The 26,858-nt window shown below is 44.1% G+C and overlaps 1 protein-coding gene across 1 annotated transcript; it reads right to left on the reverse strand.

Annotated features, from left to right (window-relative positions):
* Positions 1 to 8,652: 8,652 nt before the first annotated feature.
* HTR5A (5-hydroxytryptamine receptor 5A) lies at positions 8,653 to 10,685 on the reverse strand. Its single transcript, XM_013943642.2, has 2 exons — positions 9,948 to 10,685; positions 8,653 to 8,985 (listed from the first exon to the last, which is right to left on the reverse strand). The coding sequence occupies exons 1-2, from the start codon at positions 10,683 to 10,685 to the stop codon at positions 8,653 to 8,655; spliced, it is 1,071 nt and encodes a 356-aa protein (XP_013799096.2).
* Positions 10,686 to 26,858: the final 16,173 nt, after the last annotated feature.

A 26,858-nucleotide genomic window follows, 5' to 3' on the forward strand; every position in this document is an offset into this window, starting at 1 on the left:
GGTGAGCAGGCCAGATGGTGCTTTTGACCTAATCTCCTTCTCTGCAAGCTAGCGGAGTCATCTCGCCGTCTGCCCGCTGCCAAAATCTGCTGCGGCTGAGGAGGGCAGCGCGTGCTGTCTGTCGCCTGCAGCTCTCGCTACCTCTGTGGCTGCACGCTTCTGCTGGGGAGAGCCAAGTCACGGAGCCGCAGACTGGTGCGAGATGCAGCAGGGAACCAGCCGTTGTCTGTTTATTCATTTGTTGTGTCTCCAAAGTCGCCTCTTTTCTTTCCAGCAGACGCCAGGCTGCGTGCAGGTTCACATCATCAGGTACAAGTCGGAATAAAAACTCAACGCTCTGCATCTTCTCCATAGCACTGATGCCCAGTGCCTACAATGGATGGCAGTCCTGTTGCACAGGTACTGCACAGGGTGAATGGAGGACCCTCTCTAAGAAAGGTTACTCTAAAAGAAATGAATACCCTGCCCATTAACAGTGCTGGATAAACTGGGACTGAGAGAACTCACTCTTCTACTGACAAAGTAGCTCTCCATCTCCTCCAATCATGCCTACTTGAGGTGTCCTAAGCACCTGGAGACCCTTGCAAACAACCATTTAGAGGGATGCAGATGCAACCCATCAGCTTTTGATTGCAGCATTTGATTTGGGGCAGGGTTTAGTTTATGAAGGTATTGCCTTCATTACAAACTCTTGAGTGGAGGAACAGCCATGACTCTGAGATCCCTGTCTGTGGCAGTGCCCATGAAACCAGGCTCAAGTAAACATTTGATTATTTTCTTTGGGTAGCTCCAAGAAAAAAAGGGAGCCATAAGAAGTGGTGAGGGGTAGTGCACACTGGTGAGCACCTTGCTCTTCCTCTGCTCACCTGGAGTTGCCAGTCGGATGGGTTATGGTACACAGGCAGGCAAAGCAGTGGGATGAAAACCAGTCTGGAAGCTCTGCATCAGAATGAATCATCAAGTTTATCCTAAGGGCTGGACTGTTTGGTGGCAGGGCTCTATGTGGCCTGAGCTGTTGCCTTTCAACTCAAACTGGGGAAACCAGTGCTCAGCCCTACACATGAAGGTCTCGTGCCAATGATTAAGAAATCACCTGTGGAAGATAACTGGAGAACATGTTTGTATGCACGCTACAAATGGATAAATGCTTGCTTGAAGATATGTTTAAATAAGTGACAGCAATGAAGCGGAGAAGCCTATGCTCAGGAGCAGCAGTAGATTTGCTGTTAAATAACTTTCATTTAAAAGTTATTTGTAGTGTTCTGAATACTAATATCAACTACTGATAGGGTTTGGGAAGGAGTTTGAAGGCTTTATGCTACTTATCATCTTTTCTGGATGCAGTAAGTACTCATTTTAATAAGAAGCAGCATTGACCTTCATTTTGGTTGACAACTATTAACATCTGCTTATAAAGTAGCCCTAAGGCTTTAGCCAGGATAACGTGCTCTGAAAGACAGGTCCAGGCTTCAGCATAGAGTGAAACTGCGGGAAGCAGGGAAGCGGGGCTGAGTGCTGCATAACATTGCCTCAGCAGCTACTGGCCCTCATTTAAAAAGCCTCAGAAAAGCTTAACTATTTCATACTGTAGGCATGCAGTTTCTTTTTCTGCTCAAATTCCGCATTCTAAGTAACCCCTTGTGCCAGCACTGCCTTACACCTCACTTCTGCTGTACTCTTCCCATCTGTTTAATATTCTCCACGACACCGTGATGTGCGTGTGCAACATCCAAGAAGCACGGCAGGGGCATCTTGCTTTAATGCACCTGGAAACCTTGGCATCAGGCAAGCAGCTGAGGAGAGCAAAGCATCACAGACCTGCAAATCACAGACAATTGTGAGAGAGGCTCCATATGCTCTGCTGCTCACCAAAAGATCAGTTTGTCATTACATCAAATTATTCTCCCCAACCTTTAAAGTGGGTCTCTATTGAAACTGTGAAGCTATGTGACTGTGAGCCTTGTACAGAGCTCTGCCTTTCCCTGATAAAATCTGCCTGACAGGGGCATAGGTAATCTGTGGGGCTGGACATAAAACTTCTTCCACTCCTTGCCTCCTCTGCAGGTGTGCAGTGGCAGGAGGGAAGTGGGAGCTTTAGTTCCCTCTAGGAAAGGAAAAGATTACTTCTTCCTGCCCTTCCCGAGTCTTTAAAGTGAAAAAAAACACCCTTATTTACAATTATTTTGGAATACAAGAGATTTAAAAAACTGGTATTTTCAAATGTTTCCAGATACTGTGCAACATTATTTCATCTTCAGCCACGGTCTTCCTATGATGACTTTTTGCTTCTTTTCCCTTTATGCTGACATCCCTCTTAGCTTCCCCAGGGGGATTTGCTGCAGCAGCACCCACCTTTGGTACCGTCTGGGTGCCTTGTTAAGAGCCAGCTGATTCAAACTTTGCACCTCAGTAGCTCAGGCAAGAGCAAACAGATTCCTTCCATCTCACGCATTCGGCTGCTGGTTAGGCATCTGCAACCTGGAACCCAGTGAAGAGAGAGTTTTCCTTACAGGTAGAGATGCTAACTTTTAAAGGTTCCCCTCCTTGGTGTCAGCAGCCAAGGCCCAGGGGAACTGGGCATAACCATGTTTTGGTCATTGAAAGGCACAAGAAAGCAGCGTAGACCTTAGGTTGCAACACTGAAATGATGAAAAGTGCAAACTTTCAGGCCAATACTTGAACAAATTAGAGGATCTGGCCAAGTGCAGATAGTCTGGAAAGATACAGAGACATCATTTTCTGCAGCTAGCAATGTGGGAGGTGGATTGAATTGAAAAAGTTGGACACCTAAATAGTGCAGCAAATGTTCCTTCTTCCTAGGCGGTCTGCAGTGGGTTGAGGAAATCTTTTTCACATCTCTTTATGTTCCTGTGCAGATGACCAGACACCCCACTGAGGTAGCCTGGTCAGCTTTGCTTTCACTAGAAGCACGGAGAGCTGCTAGAAGAAAGATTTTTGGACTTATTTGTCAGGAACGGCTCTAGCAGAAATTCAAGGTGAAAGTATAGCTCCCACTTTCTCCCTCCCCTTATCAGTTCCCCTCAGAGAGCTGAGAAGGGCCGTGCCTCCTCCAGGGTGCAGACCCCGCTGGAGCTGGAGCCAGCCCCGTGAGCTCCTGCGTAACATCGAACAAGCAGGCAGAGGGGCTCTGCATTGCAGATGATGCCGTTCCCACCAACAAAATTATTAGCTAGACTGAGAAACAACGGCAATGCACTGGGGGATGCAGCGAAAGGGTCCATCTGTCTTGCTTTTTAGGTTGATTAGGGAGAGTATTTGACTTACCAGCATGGGAAAGAATATTGAAGAGCAATTTGAAAGGCTGAGGCTGGCTGCCTGGCAGTGTGTATGGAGGGGGGGGGGGGAAATAGCTAAAAGGCAAAGAACGCATTGAAATAGTATTCTCACTTCCAGCGACCAGGCTTAAAATCCGTACCTGGACACAGCCCATGCCCAGGTAAAATGTCCATTTTTCCCCACCACACTGAACTGTTGCACTATTCAGCTCCTTACGTGCCACACAGCCTCCCACCCCTGACGCAATCCCTGCTTCCCAGGCTGGAAGGTCAGCCTCCCCCCTCTGCTCCTGGATGGACAGCTTTACATGTGCGGTATTAAAATGTCCCTGATTGACTCGCATCCCGATATCTCTGCAAAACTGACTTCATTTTCTTTATTTACACCTTTTCCACTCCATGAGTCATTTGCAAATATTGTACAGTTTGAACCCCATATTGATTTCTTATTTTATTCGCTTCTTCATGAAAGCGTTGAGAGAGTGTTGTCAAGTCAGATTCATTACTGAAGAATGAATACTTTATATCACCATTAGCAATGAGCCATGTGCTGAAATCAAAGAAAGACATCAATGTGATTTATTTTAATTATATTTATTTCCTGTAATTCTTTATTCATTGAGTCCTTTATCAGCTGTTCCATGCTTTTGCCAAGGATCAGTTTCAAGCTGCAAATCAGTAACAGTATTAGCCTTATAAATACCTGGCTCACTCAATTTACCCTTTTAAAATACTGGCACAACTTCAACTATCTTCCAGTCTTTTGCAACTTCCTCAGCGTTCCAAATGTTACTGAAAATTATGATGGTTTCAAGAGTTTTTTGGCCACATCTTTTAAAATCAGTGAATATGCTGGCAGTTACACGATGTCCACCCAGGTGTATATCTCAGTGGGGATGTGGATTTTGCCATAGGTGATTTACCCCACCATTCTCACGTGGAGTGTAAGTGATATCCATACTAGGTTCCCTGTGAGTTTGTTGCTGTACCAGTTTGTTCTAGGTCCAAGAACGGATTCAAGCCCAAAACGGCGACGCCTCCCTCATGAACGAAGCAGCTCAAACCAGGCCATCGCGAACATCACTTGGACGCTTTGTCCGTTGTACCTCCCTGCAGCGACTGCTGGAACTCGTAGGCATTAATTCACTTTGTCAAGTGAAATGGTTTTAATTGCCTGCAACTTCGCTTCCATGAAACTCCCGCTTTCAGCTGCCACTGCCAGTTTAAAGGCCACATCTCTCAGCAGTAATTTTTAGGAAAAGTCCAGGCAAATTAATGGATCATGAAGCATGCATGGCCCGCCTCTAGCTGTACATGACTGTCACGTGTCCTGGAGTCACCTGTTTGATGTGATTATACTGAAATGTCAACAGTGTGGGGGTGGAGGAGGAAGGTGTTAAGCGAATCTGCCACTTAATACATGAGCACTCTTTTGTGACCTTTCTTTCTCCCTAAAAATAAAGGAAATGCAGTAGCAGATTGCCTTGAGAGCTGCTGCTCCTTGAACCTTGACAATATGTAGTCAGTATTGCAAGGAGACATTCAGTAGATAGCATTCAGCACAGCCCTTACTTGCTCTAGTTATCAAGTTTCCATACAGATGTTCTACGCAGTTCATTGAACTGTTGGAGCATTGAGAGGAAAATAAATTAATTGTAAGTGGAAGAAGGTTAGTTAAATCTTTTTTGGAATTATTATATTGCCATTGAATAGCATAGAAACTCAGTAACAATGGAAAATAATGTTCTGAGAAATTAAATAGAAGCTCAATTTACAATGCTACTTGGCATTTATACCAGAGTGTTCCACCTTCCTGCTACATGATAAACATTTACTAATTAATCCTCACAAAACCTCAGTGAGGTAGATCTCTTCACACCACTGATTCTGTTTTATAATGGGAACATGAAGATACAAGATACGGTCTTTGAAGCTCAGGTTGTCTTCAAACATGATTTGGACCTCTGGGAACCAACTCAGAATATGTATCTGAATACTGGGAGATTTGCAAAAGGCCTCTGAGCCGGGATCAGACGTCAAAGTTTCCTCAGGCCCCTTCACTGTGCTCTGATCATATCTGCATGTTTCGAGGTGCAACTTCAGCATGAGCTCCAGAATAATGATATTTTTCCTGTATGCTCACACTACATTGCTAGAATATTTAAAAGCAAAGTCTATGGTCTTAGGTCTCAAGGAAGAGCTGTAGGAATGGGCCCATGATGTAGTTGTTAATTATGTTAAGATTCAAAGGAACAAAACTTGTGACCAGCTGGGAGCTATTAGTTGCAGAAGATCAGTGTGGACTGTACTGTATGTGGGGTTGCCAAACAAACGTGGATGTGACTTAGGCCAGGAGAGTGGGCTATTCGCAACTGTAGACAAGTCACGATTCTCTGGTGACATTTTATAATCCTCTCATGTCTCTTTGTCATTGCTTAAGGCATAGCATGAATAAATATAGAATATAACAAAGGGGACCTTCATCCCAGACACCGAGCTGCAGCAAAAGCAGGAACCTTTCCCATTGATTTCAGTTTAATTTTTGTCTACTTATACAGGATATATGTTTGATTTTGCAGTTTATTCCACGGCCAGTGCAAAGATAGCCCACAAAACAGAACAGTAGGAATGACAGAGAATCTACAGTATTTGTCAAAGAGCAAATAATAATGGTGATGGACACAGCCCTGACCAAAACAGGGGGTTGTGTAGATGTGATATCATGTGTTAAAATGGTGGACTAAAGTCTCCAATCCCTCCAACTTCATGGTTAACCCTTTGTTGAGTGTTTAAATAGGTAGTGCTAGAGTTATTGAAGCCATGGTGATGTAAGAATTTAAAAAACAAGGATAGCAGAGAGATACTACTGATATAGATGAAGAGCTGTCTAATCAATTAACATAATACATTTGGGACATTTTTTCCCCAACTGTGTTTAGCTTTAAAGTTATTTCTTCTGTTTCAGAACTAAAGAAGGTTTTATGTGCTTAAAAGCATAACAGTTTTTAAAAGTGTATCAGTTGTATTTCAGAGCAATGCTGTTCAGATGAAATAAACAGCCCATCTTCTACTTTCAGGCATTGGCAAGCTTAACTGAAGAGCCGGCTGGACAAGGAAGCATTTTCTCCAACTCATTTTTGGCTGAACAGCCCTTCACACGACAAAAGTAGTAAGCTGTCAGAAAGAACAACTTTGCATTGGTGACGGACTGTCCAGAGAAAGCAATGCAACCTTATTATCTAAGCAAAAAAGTGGCTCAAGAGTTTATTAAAATTTCTGATATGCCAGAGGTGTCACTGATAATAGTTTAAAACTAAGTAACAAAAAAAAGAAAAGGCTTTTTACTAGCTGTAGAGAGATTGCTCATGGTTAGCACAAAAGCTTGATCAGACACTCCATTTGAGCAGAGTTAGAAGATTGCTCCCATCCCACCCATCTTCTCCTTGAATTAATTATCATTAAAACAATCCTTTCACAAGACAAGACATGCTGGATAAAATTCTGATTTTCTTGAATTCACTGAGAATTTGTCGATTGCCTTCAGTAAGGGCAGGATTTTACCTACAGTTTCTAATAGACTTTTATAAAATACAGTTGAAAAAGATCTCAAGGGCCATCTTATTCCTCCTCTTGCTTCGAGGCAGGATCAGCTATATCTATATCACTCATGGTGGATGTTTGTTTAACTCGTCCTGAAAGAGCTGCAATACTTGATAGCACATCGAGATATAAGCATTTTCACCTGTCCCAAGATATGAGAAGAAAAAGGTCTTTTTTTACCAACTATACCAGGAATTTTGACTGGTTTAAAGGACCTGTGACAACTTTAACATTTGATGTTTCATGATCTACTAAGAATAAGAACTAATCCTATCCACCACCAGGGAGCTTTCTAGTGATTTATAGATGTTTTTTCCCTTTTATCTCTGCTTCTTGAGATATCTGACATGAAATCATGTCATTCCGATTCCCATCATCTTCTCAACCATTTCAGTTCCAGTCCGATTTCAGGGCTGCCCCTTAAAAATTGACAGTTAAAACTAATGCTTTTCTTTTTCTGAAGGCCTGTCATTCTTATAGTGATGCAGTATAAAGTGCATAATTCTAATTCTAGGAGTGAAATGTCAACTATTATAATCACGTTCGCAATGTGGAAAGATGGGGAGGCAACCGGCGATAACCAGCAGGCAGGACTGGAGCTTATGGAAGGGAGAAAAGAAGGAGAGAAGGGCAAGGAAGAATTAAGTCTGCTCTTTGCAGCAAATTATTTCTATGGATTTGTCATGCTTCCAGTATCAAACTTTGTTGGTCATTAACTGCACCTTGCCTGCAAACCAGTGCTCACCGAAACTAAACGGGGTCTCTCTTTTGACTTTAGTAAGATCTGGATCACACTCATAAATAGTCAAAACCAGCTCCTCATTGATATGCAATCTGAAATACACCCCTTGCATCTCCCAGCAACTACAGGAAATCAGCCCCACAACTGCTCAAAATACATCCACGATTTACAGTGATTTCTCCTGTGAAACACAGACGGAAAGCCAAGTAACACCTGAATATTTCTGAACTCAGAAAGTAAAGGTCTGAGGCAGATGCTTACACTTAGCAGGCAGGGAACGAGTGGTGGATTTCCCATGCATTCTTGCACGTTCTAGTGTGTACCATGCATTAAGCTTTCACAATAAATAATTTTTTTAAAAAACTTGCTACATGGAATCCAACATCAAATAGCACAATCCATTGTTGATAAAGGATGTGAGAAAAGGCTTTTGCATCTGAAGTCTGCTTTTAACCCTTACTGAGGGTTTTATGCCCCAAATGCAAACATATGACAATCTCTACCTGTGAAAGACAAGACAAAACAGTCTTTTCAACCAAACCATAAAATACCTAGTTTCTATACAATCACAAAACCTCCTGACATTAAAGGGTCCCAACTTTGCACGTGGGACAAAGCCGATTAATATTCTGAGAGACCAGGCAGCAGTGGGCCAGACCAGAGTTTCAAATATGACTCTTTTCCACAAGACTCTTCTGTATCATTACTGCCACTAAACGTCCCAAGAATGTCACTATGAGGGTGAGAGGAAAGCAGTAGGAGACCAGAAGAAGAATGCTTTGTTGCTGGCCAGAAAACCCTTGCATACTCTTTGCAGGAAAAATAGCAACCAACTTAGAAGCTGGGACAGAGAGTCTGCGTAGGAACTGGGACCATTGCTGGGTCTTTGATAGGACCCATGGGCATAAAGCTTTAGCATCATCTGTGGCTTTGAACTTCCTCAGGAGTTTGGTAGGATTCTTTGCGCATTGAAATCAGGTTCCTGGGGAAGTGGGAAAGTTTCCCTTTTCCTGCTCAATGTTGCCTAAAGAACAGGTTCCTGAAGGCATTGTTGTAGTTTTTGTTGAAAGCAGTGTAGATCAGTGGATTAAAAAAGGAATTTGAATAGCCTAGCCACAGAAAAATACTCTTCCAAATGGGTGGAATGTCGCACGAGCAGAGTGGGTTGATGAGCTCCGTGATGAAGAAGGGGATCCAGCAGAGCACGAAGACCCCAATGAGGATTCCCACCATGAGGGCAGCTTTCTTTTCCTTCTGCTCTCTCCACGTGTCTCCGTCCGTCTGGAATGTAACGGTGGCATGACGGACATTGAAGACCATCTGTGGCTTCTGGGCAGCTTCCTTTACCTGCCAAACACAAACACAAGTTGCAGCATATGTGCCTCAGTCCTGATCCCACAGAGCAGGTACACAACCAAATTATGCAAGTGATAGCCAGAGCTGGTGGGGAAATGTGGGCCATCTACATTACACTCTAATTGAAGGGAGATTGGTTGTATGCCCTAATTCTCAGCAACAGAACTACTTTTAAGTGAAGCGAGAAACTAAAGACAGTAGTGAAATCTGTGCACATAGAACTGATCACAAAGCATCACAATATGAGTATTTATGATTTATAGTCAGCCCAGTAGAACAGGCACACATCCATATGCCATGCACAAAAGTGTCCTTGCTTTCTCTGAACACGGTGAGGTTAAGAATCCTTAATATGAGAAGGGAAAAAAAGTATTAAACATACAATATCCCCAAGAAATCCTTACAGTGCACAAACACCATACTCGGGGATAAGTTGACCCCATCTAGCCATGATTAGGAAGGCTTTACAAGGACATTTTGCACATGTCTTTTGTGTGGGCAAACATAACCTCCCCCAAAACACAGCTGCTTTCCAGGTAATCTTCTATAGTTTAGGCAGGATCCCATCCATCCACACCCCCACACACCTCACCAAGGGAGAAATGGTGACCCCTTACTCACGTTAGCAAGCGCTGATTCAGCGTTCCACGGGACGACTTCTGTGAGTCACTGCACGCCCACGTGGAGCCGAAACTCTCAATCTGGCCCAAAGTTGCATTAGCTACACCTTGCATGCACACAGGTTCCCAACGGGGACTCAGAAGGAGTCAAAAGACTGGCTTGCAAGCTTTGCAATCAACTTTTCCCTGAAAGCCTTCAGGATTTGCATGGCTTTGGTGCGTCTCTGTTTATTTGCACACTTTAAGTTTTCCCACCATGGTGGGGTCTTGGCAGCTGGGAGCTCATTTGCTACCAGCAGTTCTCTAGAGCAAAACCGAACCACAATGACCTACCTCTAGGGCTTCTGGTGTAATGGGGGTGATGGAGTTGCTCTTCCGAGATCCGATGCGAAACTTGGCTGCCTTGTAGATCTTCCAGTACACAAAGAGCACCACGCACAGGGGCAGGTAGAAGGCGCCGAAGGTGGAGAAGATGGTGTAGGATGGCTCCTGGCTGACTTGGCACTCCTCACTGTCTTCCGAGTAAGTCTCTCCCCAGCCGAAGAGCAGCGGGGCCAAGGAGATGAAGGCAGAGAGTGCCCAGGTGAGGGCGATCATGATGTTGGAGATGCGGCGCCGGGTGCGGAGCGTGTACTCCAGGTGGCGGGTGATGGACCAGTAGCGGTCCAGGGCGATGGCTGTGACGTTCCAGATGCTGGCGGTGCAGCACAGCACATCGAAGGAGATCCACACCTGGCACAGCAACCGGCCCAGCCGCCACCGCCGCCCCGACAACTCACGCACCAAGCTCAGCGGCATGACGAGGGCCGCCACCATCACGTCGGAGACGGCCATGGAGGCCACCAAGTTGTGGGGCACCCGATGGAAAGTGCGCACTCGGAGGATGGTGGCCAGGACCAGCCCGTTCCAGAGGAAGGTGGCCACCACCAGCATGGCCAGGAGGGTGAGGATGAGCACGCTGAACACGGAGAGCTGCGCCCGGCCGCCGTCCAGGCCCGCGGGGGCCCCGCTCCAGTTGCCGGCGACCGGCGTCGGCGCCGCGAAGCAGCTGAGGTTGAGCGGCCGGTCCATGCCGCGGCGGCATGGAGGGCACCGGGGCTCGGCGGCTGGGGGCGCGGCGCGGGGCTCGGCGCTGCGCACGGGGGGGGGGGGGGGCGCTACCGCGGGCGCGGAGGCCCCCGGGCCGCCCCGATCGGCGGCGGCTCCGTGCTCCCCGCCGCAGGGCCGCCCGCCGGGGTCTTCATCAGCGGGAGGAAGCGCCCTGCGGCGGCAGCAGCCGGAGCCCCCGGCCCGGCGCGGCAGCCCCGGCCCCGGCGCGGCGCGGTGGGCAGCGCCGCCGCCCCGCCCGGCTCCCGCTCCCGCTCCCGCTCCGGCTCCTGCTCCGGCTCCGGCTCCGGCTCTGGCTCCGGCTCCGCGGGCGCGGGGCGGGGCGCGGCGGCGCGGCGCGGCGGGGCGGCGCTGCCCGCGGCCGCGGCGGCGGAGCGGGCGCCCCTTCGGAGGAGCCGCGGCGGCGCGGGGCCGGCGCCGGCGCCGGGGCCGGGGCCGGGGCCGGGCGGGCAGGTGAGTCGCCGGCGCGGGGGGCGAGGCGCCGGCGGGGGGCGCCGGGCCGCTGCTTAGTCATGTCGGTGCGCGGCCGCTGCCGGGCGGCGGGTCGGGGCCGGGGGAGGCGAGGCAGCGCCGGCAGCGGTGCCGCGGCGCCTTGCGGGCAGCGGCGCCCCGGCTTTGTTTGTGCCGGCCGCGCCGCGCGGCTCCTTTTCCCCGTCGTGGCGGATTCTTCTGCAAAGGCGAAAAGTTAACGGCAGCGTAGAATTGCGCCCGGGTTCCTCTAAAAATGCCCTAGTGAGGTGCCGTGAGAATTTTAAAGCTCCCGTGTGCTGGAGTGCGTATCTGGCAAACCGTAGTCTCGGTTATGCTGTGCGTGCGTGTGATGTGGCAGGGGGTTATTTCTCTGAGAACTTCCACTCTTACATTTCCTAACTTGCTAGCAGCTAGCTGGCCTTTTAGTAAAAATAATCTGTTGGCTATTGTTATTAACTCCTGTTCGAGCATTTTACCTGCTTCTTTTATCACGCTACTTGTGATTACAAGTGGGATCCTGGGCCTCGCAGTGGAAGGCAAAATATAAACCCACCAAGCAGCTTTCCACATGCACTAGCTCCGTGCAAGGATACAAGCCAGCTCCAGCCTGCAAGCCTTGCAACAGCATTCCCGCAGGGCTGTACCTGCACTGGCACTCAGCTTCTCCAGATGGTCCCATGCTAACATAGCGTCCAAAGAGCTTTTGGCTGTCACCTGGAGTGAGCATATGACTGCAAGGAGCCAGCATTCGCTCCCACAACGCTCAGTCTGCAACGCAGGTCAGCTCCGGGTGGGAAGTGCATAAATATTAAGACATGGTGATGAGGACGTTTGCTGGTGTAGGGCACTTTCGGAGAGTTGGGAAGAACATACAAATGAAGCAGATGTTCTGGGGAGCAGCAGATGTGTTCTGTGCTCCTGGTACTATGGAGGGTAAAACCAAATGGCAGCTTTCTAGAGTTTCTTTCAAATCCCTCTGAACTTCATAATGAAAAACAACAAAGTAACTATTAGCAAGGACTAATTAAAGGAGATTTTTGATAGCACTGCTTCTCCGTGCTACCGTGTGAAACACAAGGGGCGTATACAAAAAAAGGTTCAGGAATTTTTGTTGGTGGAGGGAGTTGGGCCCTTACGGTCACTTTTTGGCTACGTCTGTACTAGTAGACTAAACAGAGCCAGGGCACAGGCTCTGCTGCATATCTACCCCCCATTTAGCCCATTCCTTGGCACTGCCAGGTAGCAGCCTCACAGGCAGTCCTTAGGCATGGTTTGGAGGACAGTATGGGCCCAGACCTGTGCTCACTAAAACATAGGAACGAGGCCTCCCTGTTTGGGTGGGAAAACCCATATAGACTCGTGCTGTGCAGTGACGTTTGTCCTCAGCACCAGAGAACAGGACCTGGTCCATTGTATTTACTAGAAAAGATAGAGTCTTTGAGATTGTAACATATTTCAGAAGTATGCTGTCATCTTTTTAGGGCGAGATCATTATTTTGTCATTTATACACATGAATACTTACAGTTTTTGAATGGGTAGTCTTTACACTTACAATTCAAAGGACAAAGGGGTTTTGCATGCTTTCATAAAGCTGCCTGATTTAAAATTCCTAGTCTGTAAGGTGCCAGACATCCTTGATTATCATTCAATTGATCATAACAGTTAGCAGTTCCTAGGACTTAGGGTTTTTTGTTGCATGGGCCCTTCCTGGAGAGTCGTATGAAGCCCAAAATTAACAGAATTAACTACAGACTACGGAATATGTGCTTCTAGGAAGATATTAGTTCTTCTGCTTTAGCAAGAAGCACATCAAAATACTTTTAAAAGAAAATGGAAATAAAATGTATTAAATCTGAAGAAGTAAAACTAGATTATGATCTAATCATATTTTCATTATCTTACCGGACTTCTGAAAATTTATATTAGCAGATTCTGGAGTTGAATGGCTCCACTGAGTACTAATTGGAAATAGAAAGTGTAAGCAAATACCTGTATAGCACCCCAGTACAAGACGTTGACACACTGCAACAAATCCAGCGAAAGGCCACTAAAGTGATTAGGGGACTGGAGCATGTGACATGTAAGAAGCAGCTGAGAGAACTGGGCTTTTCAATCTTAAGCAAGAAAAAGCTAAGGGGGGAATCTTATTGCTGTCTTCAGATAGCTAATGGGAAAGTGTAGAGAAGGTGGAGGCAAACCCTGCTGAGAGGTGCACAGCGATAGGACAAGATGCAATGGACACAGTGAGAGCGGTCAAACGCTGAAACAGGGGCCCAGAGAAGCTATGAAATCTCCATCCTTGGAGATACTCAAAATTTAGTTGGACAAGGCTGGGAGCAACCTGATCTAACTTTGAAGCTGGCCTTTCTTTAGGGTTGGACTAGGTGGTCTCCAGGGGTCCCTTCCAATCTAAATCATTCTGTGACTTTGTGTTTCTGTAATCTTTAAGTGAGCTCTTTGAATGCACCATATTTTGGAGGTGAACAAATGTGAAAGACAAAATCCTGTTTACATTCACACATTAGTAAGCCCATTGATTTCATCAGGATTGTTGATATTCATAAAGTGAGCGAAACGTTGGAATTTGTGGCAATTTGGTGATGTTTATGGAATGGTCACATCTACGAAACTCTCTAGGGAAAGGATCTACATTACAAAGTCAGGATTATCCCACATCCTCATTGATGGTGCCAGAGGCATTAAAAGTGACACCACCTTCCTAGATTTAACAGGGTTCCTTCCAACAGAGACCATTAAATGCTGCTCCTTACTAAGTACCATTTACTGGAGGTACCTTTCTATTCAAAATATCCCTCAGTAGCTGGTTGCTGGAGGCTGGGAGGGAATTCCCCAGGCACAATCACTGCAGTTCCACTTCCTATTTTCACCTCCAAGTAATGCCTATAGCTTGCTGGTGGGGACAGGTCTGAATGGACTTTTAATATGAATCAGTATGCAGATCTTTTGAACCCCTTTACGTATAACTGGTAGAAAAGTGTAAGGAGATAGCAAAAGAGATGTTTTTGCTAAGCATACTTACTCAATAAAAGAGAATTAAGTCTACAGGATAGGTAGAACTGCCAGGTTAAATGGGCATTAAAGGAACACATAGGTTCACTATAAATATATACACCAACCCAGAAAGCTCTGCTCAGTTGTCAGCCGGACTGCTCAATAAGTATTTATCGTATCAATGCAATTACTAAAACTCAGGTAATCACCACTTAAGTTTCATATTACATTCATCAACTCCAGCTGCCGCTTCTTACATCTAGACAAGCTTTTTGAACACGCACACTGCCAGCTCCTTTCTTATTACAACAAATTGTTCAAATACAGACACGCTTGTAATGCACGGCAGAACAAACCATGAGGTTGTTCTCACACCCTCAGAGGCCATCTACATATCTGATTCTCGCTCTCATCTCTCCAAGAACAAGCCAAGACAGGCAATACCTGCATTGTGGTTGATTCTCATGATGCCCCACTTGTGGCTTGGTTTGAATTTCAGTATCCTGTGGTGTTAGAAATATAATTCTGGGAGGGGAGAGGAAGAATGCTAACCCTCCATTTTCATGGACATGTAACCATTTTAAGAAACTTTAATCTCTTCATCTAATTAATTTTATAAAACATTTCCCAGGCCTGGGATGGTATCTCCAGTTGGGAAGAAGATTGGGTGATTGCCTCCCTCTCCTTAGTGGAGTAGTCCATGAATTCGAGCATTTACATGGGACACAGGAAATCAAAGTTCAAAGCATCCCAATTTAGGCTATATGCTTGAATCATGATGTCCCATGTCCCATATGAGTGTCTTAATTACGAAGTGGCTGGCTATTCTGAATAGCTCTCTCTCAGGTCCCTTCTACTGAAGCTGTTTAATAATTGCATATTTACTGGAGCATGGACTTACCCTAGGATTTCTAACATCCCAATCAAGTGCCACAGCAACAGAAGGATGGAATCGGTCTTTCTCTCCCAGCAACTTGTAATTACTTATTGCAAAATGGAGCAATTCCTTCTGACTGAGAAGCGGATCCTGCACTTTGGTAGCAGGACACGCAGCAGGACTGTGGGAGTACTCCAGGGCAGGAACAAGACCCGAGTGCTCCACATCCCCAGCAAGTGCCCTCACAATTGACCCATTTGCCAAACTGGGCTCTCTTGCTCCAGATCCTTATGAGGAACTTTGAAATGTCTCTCTGTTTGCCCTGAAGCAGAAATGGAAACAAAAAATTGAAATCCTGTTGTTGTTTTATTTATATGGCAGGAAAACCATTCCTCATCCAGCCTCTAATGCCAGGTCTAACTGGGTTTAGGGCATGCAAGCCTTCATTTAGGAATTGTCACTGTTGTATGAATTCAGTGACATAACTAAAGTATTGTTTAATTTCTGCAATAGAAACAAGGCAGAACAAAGGCTGTTTAACAGAGCAGCCTATTTGCATAGTCTTGCGCAGAGCATAGTCCTCTCTTGTGTAGACTCCCTAGTAAATCTCTTTCCTCCCAGTCCTTGTGTCTCTTGAATTTGGCCACAATTTATTACACAGCCAACCTAAAGGGAGGATGGACTGCCAAACAGTACCTTGTGTTATTGTGCATGTCTCAGTAAATGGACTGTCAGGAGTGTTTATCTATCTTCCTGCCTAATGTGAATTAACTCCTGCTGGAATTAGCCCGTATTTTTTGCATAGCAAAAACCACATTCATGATCAGAGGAACAGATGGAACATAACTTCATAAAGTATTACAGGCAACTCCCACATCATTCATTGCTGCAGTTAAAGTTGCACTCTGTGTAAATAAATGAAATATAAATAATTTTATAACCTCTTTTGTACCTTAAGGGACAACATTAATCATCTGTGTAATTCCAGGAGAGTCAGCAGAGTTATGCTAGGCATCATATTAGCTTTTAGTCAAAGGTGCTTTGCAGTGAGTAGTTATGACAGTAATGCAATAACTTGGAACCTGCCTCGGGGGTACTGCCCTCATAAGGTGTACACAGTTTTCATTTATTATTCTGGTCGTAGCAAATACTTAACACATATATCCACCTGCAGCTGTAATCTTCTTTATCTGTGGTCAGTCCCTGAAAAGTATGCCTTCTGTGACTCTGATGGACTTAGTCTCTGTAGGTTGTTGCAGATCACAGTGGAAAAGTATCCTTATTTCTGGTCTTTAAAAAAGTTAAAAAATCTCCAAATATATTGTGCTTCTGGGGGTACATAGTATCCTGCAGTTCTGTCAATCTTCTAGAATAGCAGGCATATAAAAAAATAATAAATTGTGTATGGAAGAGTAGGTATCTCCAACTTAATACATGAGCTTTGGCAATCAAAGCTGCCAGTGCAAACTATCGGGAATCTGCCAGGGAGACAGATGGCATGATGACAGAAAATGGATGGATCTCTAAAACTCAATTATCATTTCAGTTCAGCCCCTTTTTCCTTATGCCAAGTTGTGGAAGAGATTTGTTTATCTTGAGCTTTATGCGTTTTGGCAGACAATTTGCATAGGTGTGAAGCTGTAGGAAAGATTGTGATAGTGTTAGGCTGAACACGGGCTTTTCTGTTGTGTGTTGTTTTCCTGGCTACCATTCTGCTTCATTGCAGGTTATAGGATTGTGAACCTTTATTTACATAAAACCTTTCATAGTCTGGATATGTTCTTTCAGAACTCAGGGAAAAAAAGTTTTAAGATCCATTTACCCTAATAAGGACAGAAATCTTTCTAAATAGTTTTCCGTCCTGCAGTTCTTCAACTTTTTTCCTACATCTCCTTCCTTCCCTTTCTGTATCCACCTGCCCCTCCAAATATATTCTGCGGACCTCTAAAGCTAGGGAGGTGCTTCTCAGGGTAATTAGCAGAATGTTTCCTGGGAAGAAGAGGTATTGCAGGGATTAGTATGGGGGATGTAGCTAGGAGATGGCTGGGACACAGTCAGTGTCAAGGGCTGGGGTAAAAGTGGGAAAGCTCTGTCAGAGAAGGGGAAGGCAGGGCAGAAAGCAGGAGCAGAAGGAGCCCAAGGTCTCCAAGAGTCATAGATCTGAGCCGCTGTCTTTCAACTTCTTGAGCAAAGCTGCAGAATGGGAGAAAACCACAGTGCTGAGAGGGAGCGCTTTGGCACAAAGTGGCTTGCGGCATCTATGGGCTGTGTTACATACCCTGCTCGCTCCCAGCGCTGTACCCATCCTGCTCCCTTCGGCTCCTCAGCAGTAGGTTCACCATGCCCATGTCAACAGGGGTCTGTTCCTCAGTTTGAATAACTTATCTCCAAGCCACAATTAGGGTTCGAGATTAGTTTTGTTATTGTAACGAGGTGGCAATGCGAGCGAAAATGAAACCACTGAGGTCAGCTCCCATAGAGATGATCTCTTCAGTGGGAGATTCTTTTCTCTTCTTCCACCCCACTAGCTTCATTTCTTTATGTGCTGTCTCCTTTCCCCGGAGGTTTCTGAAACAGCTACAGAGACATCTCTACAGTGTACCTGCCAATGAAAGATTGGCATAGTCGATTGTACAACTTTCTCAGCTTGGGTTTTGCTCATGAGTGAGTGTAGCACATCCATATTCACACGCTGTTTCCTTCCAGCTGTGGAAGGTTTTCTTCCCTCCTTGGTTATTAGGCAGATCTCTACACGTCCCTGTCCCTGCCTGCCTAGGCTGTGCAGATCAGCAAAACTGCTGTTAATTTAAGCAAGGTGAGATTCTCAGTATTTTCAAGCCATGCAACATGGCAGGCTTTCCACCTGCACAAATCTCATTAGAGAATATGGGAAAGCTGTGGGCTTTTGCTTATTTATTTCATCTCCATGTTATTTAAGCAACTGAGAGCCTCATACAAATGAGAGGTATTATTTGAAAGCTAGAAAAAAATCAAATGGTAGGATATGGCCATGTGGGTTTTTTCCTGCAACAAAAATGAGTCCGCTCACATGCCTTTGCAAGAAAAGGGTTTGCAAACATCTCCTGTAGGCTGACAAAAAGCTTGCCTCTTGATCAGAGGCAAAAGTCAGCAAACTTACTCCCAGCTATATGAATAGGGACAGCAGTTTTTAAAGGACCCAAAACATCCTTTCTGTCACAGAATTTGACAGGATTGTGTTAAAAATATTTTATTTTGGTGCCTTCTCCTTCAGCAGGCACCTGATCAAGCAATGTCTTCCTGTTTATGAAATTCTCTGAACCCATGGGATGAAAGCAGTTGTATAAATGTGTGTGTCTATTTTTCGCAAGGATTTTTATCAGTAGTATCATTATTTTTGACAACTAGTATTCACTACTTTGACAGCAAAATGTTGTCAGACTTTTTTTTTTAATTGTCTAGCAATGCATTTTATTATAAAATAGCTGGGTTTTTTTTCTGCCTGCTACGCCTAGAGTCAGGGTTGGTATACTGTAACTCAGAAGTGGCCAGCCTGAGCTGCAGGGTCACTAGTGGCTCCTGTTCAGCTCCAGCTTGGGGGCATGGCGTGTGACAGCAGCAATGTGCATGTGCAGAAGCTGGTGGGGGAAAACCAACCCTGTAAAGGCAGCTGTGACTAGCATCTCTGAGCTACCTTGAATACAGCCACCAGATTCCAAGGGAGCTGCTGGCACCGGCTGCCCATGTTTCCCCTTCTTTACGGAGCTTCCCACCCCGTCCACATTTCTTCCAGTGCCTCCAAGTAAAGGGAACATGCCTTGTAATTCTTGTCCCTGTGGAGATTTCAGTATGTGACTTGAAAGCCGAGGGATCTGGCTTGTTAAAGCTGATGGCTTCCTCAGTCCACTGAAGGCATGCTTTTCCTGCCTGTACATACCACAGGCCACAGGTCCCTCTTCTGTGGTCACCTTTACTTTGAGGTTTAGACTGCAGCACAGCAGGTCTGAACTCAGCTGAACCAAAAAGGTGACTTCCCTATCAGAATTTCATGAGTAAAATTAGTCTAAATCTTCCACTTTGATACCACTGAATTCTTTCAGGGTCTCTTCTGAGCATACTTCATGGGGTGTCTTCCATTAACAGAAGATATTATTCATCTGCACTTTAAAAGCCGGGCCTTGTGGAAACAAAGAAATCTGGCTATGTTTTTTAAAAGGACTTCTCATCAGACCTGATGCATCTTCAGAGCTTCCTGGAGAGACTGCCAGTGTCTGCAGACAGTGGCAGAGACTGCCACTTTAATATATCCTAATGCCTCTCTTTTCTTCTATGCTTTATTGAACACTAAAATAGTTAACAAGGTCTTTTAAAACATCACCGCTAGCAGCTGACTTGGCAGTAGGGTTATGAATGCCATTTTGTAATCACAGCCAACCACTGATTAGAGAAATGTCAAAAAACACCACTTAGCATTTTGACGCTTTAAAGCCCTTCATGCAGCATTCACCCATACTATATCTCATATCCCCCAGCTTTGACTCCTGGCGCTATATTCAATCTTGCAGAATTGCCCACATACACGTGCTCCCCATCCCTCCTGTTCTGGCCGCACTGCAGCGAGTCTGGCTGCAGGTCGTCCTTCTTATGCCGTTGGCCTCTCTGTGGCATGGCCACAGCTTCACGGAGTCCGTAAGGGGACTAGGGCTTGACATGGCTGTGAGGAGGAGGCACAAAGACACACGGTCCTTGCCATGGTGCATGTTCTCCCCTTTTAGGAGACTTTCTTGCAGCCTTTCTGGTTTTATGAGAGCTGTGGCTCTAAGAAAACATTGGGATGTCCTTGCCCCAGATAATCCCTCCCATTAAACACCGCATTACAGCACCAGCTTAATGACAAGAGAATTACAAAAGGCCACACCATGGGTTGTAGAGAACCACAAGGAGTTCATTAAGGTGCATCTAACAAACAATTCCTGATACACATCCAGCTGGAATATTTTGCACAGGTGAAGTTTAGTGCGAAGGTTTGGATTAAGTAAACAGAGTTAACCATTGTGACATGCCACTAGAGGGGCATCGGGGTTCTTTCGTATTCTAGGGTTAGTTGTACTGAACTCGAGAGATCATCCTCTGTCAAGTATAAGAATTTATTAGAGCTAGGTGGTTCTATCCATATGACAGACGCTGGACAACACTAAACAATCAGCACCAGCCAATCTACAAGTATAACAAAGCTAAAAAGTATAGCAAAGCTAGAAGTATAACTGAACTAAAAATAGAATACACATATCAGAGCTGTATGGTTAAGCCATGGATGCACGGTACAATGACCGTTCTCGGATGCATGGTACAATGACTGTTCTCGCCCTTTCCTTGTCCTTATGGGCCAACCCTCCGGTATAGTTTTCCCTGGATTGTTCTCACCAGGCTCAAGCTGCACCAAGATGATTCAGGTTCTGCCTGGCAGTTGGCATCAGGGGTGTCCCCGCTGATGGGTGGGTTGTCAGGTTCACAGGCCAGCTGATGGTGAGTCTGAGTCCACACCAGAAGTATGTGGCTTACTTGCTTTTATCATTCCCAGGCTTAGTTTGTTATCCAATCAAACAGTGCCAGACCACGGTTACACAACAGAACCAGTGGCCTCAGCCGATAACAATATGGTCAACAATATGGTCAACAGGGTGGTCAACAGATAACAGTATGCATAGTCAACAGATAACCGTAGAGATGTTCAGCAAATAACCCAGAGCAAAGTTCTAGATGCTTACAGTGTGAGTCTGCGGTGTCACTTCTCTTTTGCTGACTAGGTTCGCTCAGCATTCCTGGGGTCATCGGAGGGCTAGGGCAACCCTACAGTGTGGTGACTCTGGCCGTGGTGCACCCGAGGTTCCTAAACTCTTGGGGAGCACCCCAGAGCAACCCCCTCTTTTATGGGCTGCACCATCCTGAGTCCCACGCTTGCCTGTGTGGCGCCTATCAACCATCAATATGTCTAGTTTTATTATAAAAATTTATGGCAGCTGTTTTCTGTGAGCAGTAAAGTAGATAAGGTATTTCCCTAAGCAATCTCTGGATCTGGATGCATCTCCTTCATTTGTTTCAGAGAGGATTATTTTTTTGAAATGTAGCAAGATATTTTTATATAACTAAAATATGTAAAACATAGTTATCTAAAATCTCTGGACTGCTTAGGATATCTCAGAAAGACATCCCTATCTGAATCAAGCTTTCTTTTCTTTATCTGAGTAATTATATTCTTATAGTAGCTTTTATATCCTTTATCCTTTTAGAGTCAAGAGAGAAGAGGGTGAGTTTTTGCTGTACAAAAGCAAAAACCAGAATAGGAATATGCACACAAAACCAATGAGAATATGATAATCCCTTGATATTCAGCAACTGGATTTTCTATGATTATCTGACTCGACTCTCAGAGTGTAGGAGAGCCATGTGGTAGCTGGGCTTTTTTTGGAGAGAGTGGATCATCGTGTATCCTGTGATATATATAAATATTTGCATGGATTAGATCCCGGTTTGGTGATTTTTGCCATTTAATTGTTATACACATTGTATAAATTATAAATTATAAGCACATAAATATAAAGCATAAGATGTGTAGAGTGCTACAACTAGATGATGTATATGTTAGGAATTGGAACATATTCAGTAGATCACTTTTTACATGGACTTATTTCAGGAATGTATTCAAGACAGTGTGTTTAACTTTGAAAATCAAAATAAGCAGGGTGTAAGTGTATGCTTGAAGTTAGGAATGTGATTTTGGAACATCCTTGAATCAGAGAGAAAGCTTGGGAAAATTGTCACAGAATATAGGAGGCAAATATCTTATACTGTAGAGAAATATACCTATGGAAATCTCCCTTCCCTTTTAGGAAAAAAGAGTAGAAATGTATCAAATTCTCTGAGTATGAGTGCAAGCAACACCAAGGAAAATAATATACTACACATTTTGAATGAGTTAAATCAATTGACAGCTATCCAGCCACAGAGAAAAAACCATAATTTTGACTGTGAGCATCAAAATTGTTTTGCCTAATAGTTAAACATTGGTAAGCATCAGTGTGTCTAATAAAATGCAGATCTCATTATCTGTTTGTTATATGCATCATGAGATAACTGTTCAAGTTGAAAAGTATAAAAATTTGATTTAATTCACTGGTATTTTGGATACAACAGGGTCAGGCTGGCCTTATAACAAATAACAGCTTGGGGCAAATGGAAGGGAGTGTAATTGAAGATAAGGCTTTAGCAACAGGAGTGGAAAATGTAATAGAGTTCAAGGATACATTAAACAAATGGATCGTGGCCTTCACACTGTAATCACCTAGGTGTGCCATCAGGCAAACAGCAAATGTAATTGACACCCCGAAGGAAGATCATTACGGCGGTGGTGCTTTCTGCCTCATGCCACAATTTCTTCCATTTGCAACACCAAGAATTCAGACTTGGGAAGTCCTGGGACCCCAAGGCTGCTCTAGTTTATATAGGGAACTTAGCAAGCTCTAAATAAACCCAGAATTTTTAATCAGTGGCTTCTTTACAGGTTAAACGTTTATCTGTGGGTGTCTACCCCAGTGTCATAGATTAAATTGACCAACATTGTCATAAATATATTCATCTTAGCTCATGTCTCCTTCAAAAGCCTTAGTCAAGAAGGAGGAAGCACATTTGAGGGCTAAGAAATTCAGGCTCTAGTATGCCAAAATCTGAAAGAAGTCCGAAAATAAAAAAGCAACAGCTTCTTATTAGGCTGATTTCCTGGGGAGGTTCGATGTGGTCACATTTTCTTGTGCATAGTATAACAAGTTGTCCCTTTTCCCCAATTTTGGGACAGTTTCAACCATGTCTGACTGTGTTGTAGAGACATCAGGAATATTGTAGAGGTGAAAGACCTTATTAAGCACTGAAGGAGAGCCATATTGTGAATTTAATCCTTATTTGCCCTTAGCCAGTTCACAGAGGAACTGGACCTTGAGACACAAACAGGTTGTAGGTTTTCTTGATTGAGAGAATTGTTTGTTCATGCTGAGGGAGTTTCAGCATATCACGGAGCATGTCTTTCAAGTAGCCAGGACATTTAGGGATTTATAGAACCTTTATTTCCCTGAAAGGCTTCTGGGAACAAAAAAGAGAGTTAGAGCCAGGACTGGCCTGAGAGGATAAACTATGGCAGCAGTAGTGCTGTGCATAGCTCTAATGAGTGAAATCTTGACAGTGAGACCTATTTCCTTGGACCTCAACTCCTGGTTACTACTAAGTAGTTAAGATAATTAAAACAGACTTAGTCTAGATACCTAATCAATAATTCTAATTTTTTGAATTGAGGAGTGGCAGACAATTAAGGACTTAAGTAGCAAATGAGTTACTTCATGATGTTTTCTGCTTGGCATACTAAAAAGGCAGAGAATTATAGATATCAATCTCTAATTAATTAAGCTAGCTCCAAGGTCATGTTAAAATTATTGATCAACTAAGGGCAGCAGTGGATTCTTCATCTCTTGATGTCTTCAGATCAAGATTCTATATCTTTTAGGAAGTTCCACTTTAACAGCATCTCAAGAGATTCAGCTCAGAGCAAGAGTATTGTGGATGAAATTTAAGGGCACATTATAAGACAGGCTGACAAGAAGATCTACTGGTTTGTTCTGGCCTACAGACTATGTGAATGTGTAATTTTGTTCTAACCATAATTGTTACCAGAATACCATCAGAACATATTTTTCAAGACTGTTTGTGTAAGTTCTTCATTCCCTTTGAAAATATACATGAGAAAGGAAAATCAGGTTCCTTCCATGGACAAAGAAAATGATAATCCAACCCAGCAACATTAACTGCTTGTTTGTGTAGTACAGCAATGAACATGGCCTGCTATCCTCTCAAGACTGCAACCACAAATACATGGCATATGTGATCATCTACTCTGTTTATAACATATTATAGGCAGATAAATAGGCATACCTCTGTGTGTATGCTTAAGCACGTTTAGGCCCCAGTGTCTTTCGGACACCCAGAAAATACTGCTTTATGTTTCAGCATTTGGGAAGGCCAGAAAGTAGAAATGTGCCTCAAGACCAAGGCTGTTTTTTAGAGAGAAACGATGCAGTGATAAGATTCTGCAACCTGTGACACATCTAAAAAGTTAATCTAAGTGAGCCTTGTGGCCTTAGACTCCATACGTTTGAGCAACTGCACTGAAGATGATGGAGTTGTGGTGAATTTGCACTAGTAGATGTCAGTCAGGGAAAGCTTCCTGGCAGAAATATTCTTCTTTGGTTTTAGCAGCAGCATTAAGACCCTATGTATGGGTTACGTGTGAATTTCTCTGGTAGTGCAAGCTGCCAGAGAGGCTTATGTAGCGGCTGCCTGCTGTCTCCCACTCCATGAACCCTGGGTCACTGCCTGCATTGTGCTAGCATCAGGAGGTTAACTGAGCCAGGGAAATGACCTACTGAAAAATGACCATTTTTGGTAGGCTTTTTCAGTAAGATGAGTATGGGTCACCATCAAGGCATGGAAACTTGTGTCAGTGCAGAAAAAGAGGCAGAAATGAGTAGCCAGGATCAAAGGAGGTCTTGGGGCTGTGTGTGAGACTGCAGGCTAGCTGCAGTCAACTCCCCTTCCAGCCCCAGCAGCACAGGCCCCTCCCTCATGCCACTTCAGGCCTCAGGTAAATCCAGACTAAACCAGCAGAGGAATAGTTTTCTGCCAGTTTGGCTCACTGTTGGTCAGAGGAGAGTCACAGCCCGTTCAAGAGAAGCAACAGGAGTCTGGCAAAAAAAGTGTGCCAAGGAAAGGAGAGAGCAAAACTGGCCCTGTTCTGAGCAGCAGTGAGCCACTAGAGCACCATAGCTGTAATGCGATACCACATCCACAGGCAAGTGTTTTCTGTCCTTCCTCTTTTCAGATGAGTAAAACAAACATTTAGCTTACTGGACAACAGGTGGAAAGAAAGTGATATGATATAAAGGTTTTATCAGCATGAATTTAGGATTTCACTTTACTCACAAATGCAAAGCCATAAATGAATAATGGTCATCATCTCAAATAAATCATCAGATTCACTTTTCATATTGTTCTGTAACGACACAGAACAATGTGCATGTTCTGAGTCTGTCCCATACTCTGGAATTCCACCAACTTCAATTGCCTTTTTCTGTATTTATGTATGAATAATGTAAAAATAAATACAAGTGTTAGCATCATTTGAATCACATAATAAAGTCTTGGCACAAACAATGCCAAGTTTATTTCTTTCTGGAGAAACTCATTTCGTGACTCCAGGTTTCATTAACTTTTTCAAGTCTGCATGAATGAAAGCTCAAGCTTAAAGGAAAAATTACATTTTCATTGTCTGGCTGATACTAATTTATCCAGATGCAAAGCCTGTAAATGACACAGATCTTGACACAACAACAAAGAGGGGTTATAGAGATAATTACCTGCCACTTTCACAAACATTCTTTCTCAAACCTTTCATAATATACAGAAATCCTCAGGTACATTAGTAGGAGCAGAAGCAAAGATTTCTACTGAGATGAGAAGAATGCAGCCTATAAATTATAGCATGACATTGTATTTGTGGCAAATTATCTGTTCTTACTCATTGGGAGGACTTGCAGTCGTCTTTCTGGTGCATTATGATCAGGTGCAGAACTCAATAAGAAAATAATAGGACATAATTTTTATATATACATATATACACACACACACATAGGGATATGATTTTTGTTAGTCTGAGGGAAAGACGGAAAGAATCAGCCTCACTTAGAGCATATTAGATATATTAGATTTAGGTTAGGTACTAGGGAAGACTTCCTAACCATAGGGAAGTTTCACGACACTAGAGCAAGGTATCAGGAAGGTTATGTAGCCCTTATTACTAGATGTTTAAAGGAGAGGGATTAACTAGGGGTTCATCATCCCCTCTCCCCATCCATGCAGTTGCTGCTATCAGTCCTATGTTTGAAGACTGTAATTTTGAAGAGCCCTGCACCATTCTGCATACTCAGCTCTCTTATTACCTAAAACCTACTCTGCAGCCCTCCCAGTAGACCTCAAGCAAGCCCTGTAATAGCGTGACACTGTGTTACACTTGTTGAAGGAGAGACAAAAATTCCCACAGCTGGTTTTGATCTTAGAGCAGGAGTGGCTTTAGACAAGTGTAACTAGTGCAATTACACTGCATACCATCCCTCTAGCATTGCTATATGTTGATAAAGGCATACCCAGCTGCAGCTTAGGGCTGTTTTTTATCCTTGCAGTCTGACAAAAAACATCTCACTCACCTTTCCCTGTGGACTAACATGCCAGACACATTCCTTACCAGGTAATAGAAAGAAGTATATTGCTTCCTTTAATATTAAATCTCACTTCTGATAAAAAAATGCCCTTATATTAGATGTGTTAATGAAAGCATTCTCACCCCCACCCATTTATGCACTGTTATAGAAAGGTATACATTGTTAGTTGACATTTGCAAATCATTTGGTAGCTATTATATTCAAAAGAAAACCGTCAAACAAATGACAAGGCATTCTCAGTGCAGCTCTGGAACTGGAAGAGAATTGAAAATGAAAACATCGGTTTCAAATGAGCCTTTTAGGATTCAGTGTTGCAGTACAGATAAAAAGAAAGTTTTTAATTATAAATCCTGTTTGCCTTTGCAAGTAGTCCCACTGAAGGAAAGAGAAGATACACACAGACATTTCAAGCTGAAATATATCCCTCTATGTACGTTTTGCAAATTTTGGTTCAGATTACAAAATCAGATTCTTACTCA

This window comes from Apteryx mantelli, chromosome 2 (genome assembly GCF_036417845.1).
Source record: "Apteryx mantelli isolate bAptMan1 chromosome 2, bAptMan1.hap1, whole genome shotgun sequence".
Taxonomy (NCBI): domain Eukaryota; kingdom Metazoa; phylum Chordata; class Aves; order Apterygiformes; family Apterygidae; genus Apteryx; species Apteryx mantelli.

Excerpts from the sequence above, each read along its gene's own strand:
- HTR5A (XM_013943642.2), bottom strand. The coding sequence starts at position 10,685 with ATGGACCGGCCGCTCAACCTCAGCTGCTTCGCGGCGCCGACGCCGGTC. Across the intron at positions 8,986-9,947 it reads TTACACCAGAAGCCCTAGAG|GTAAAGGAAGCTGCCCAGAA; the intron begins GTAGGTCATTGT and ends TGTGTTTGGCAG.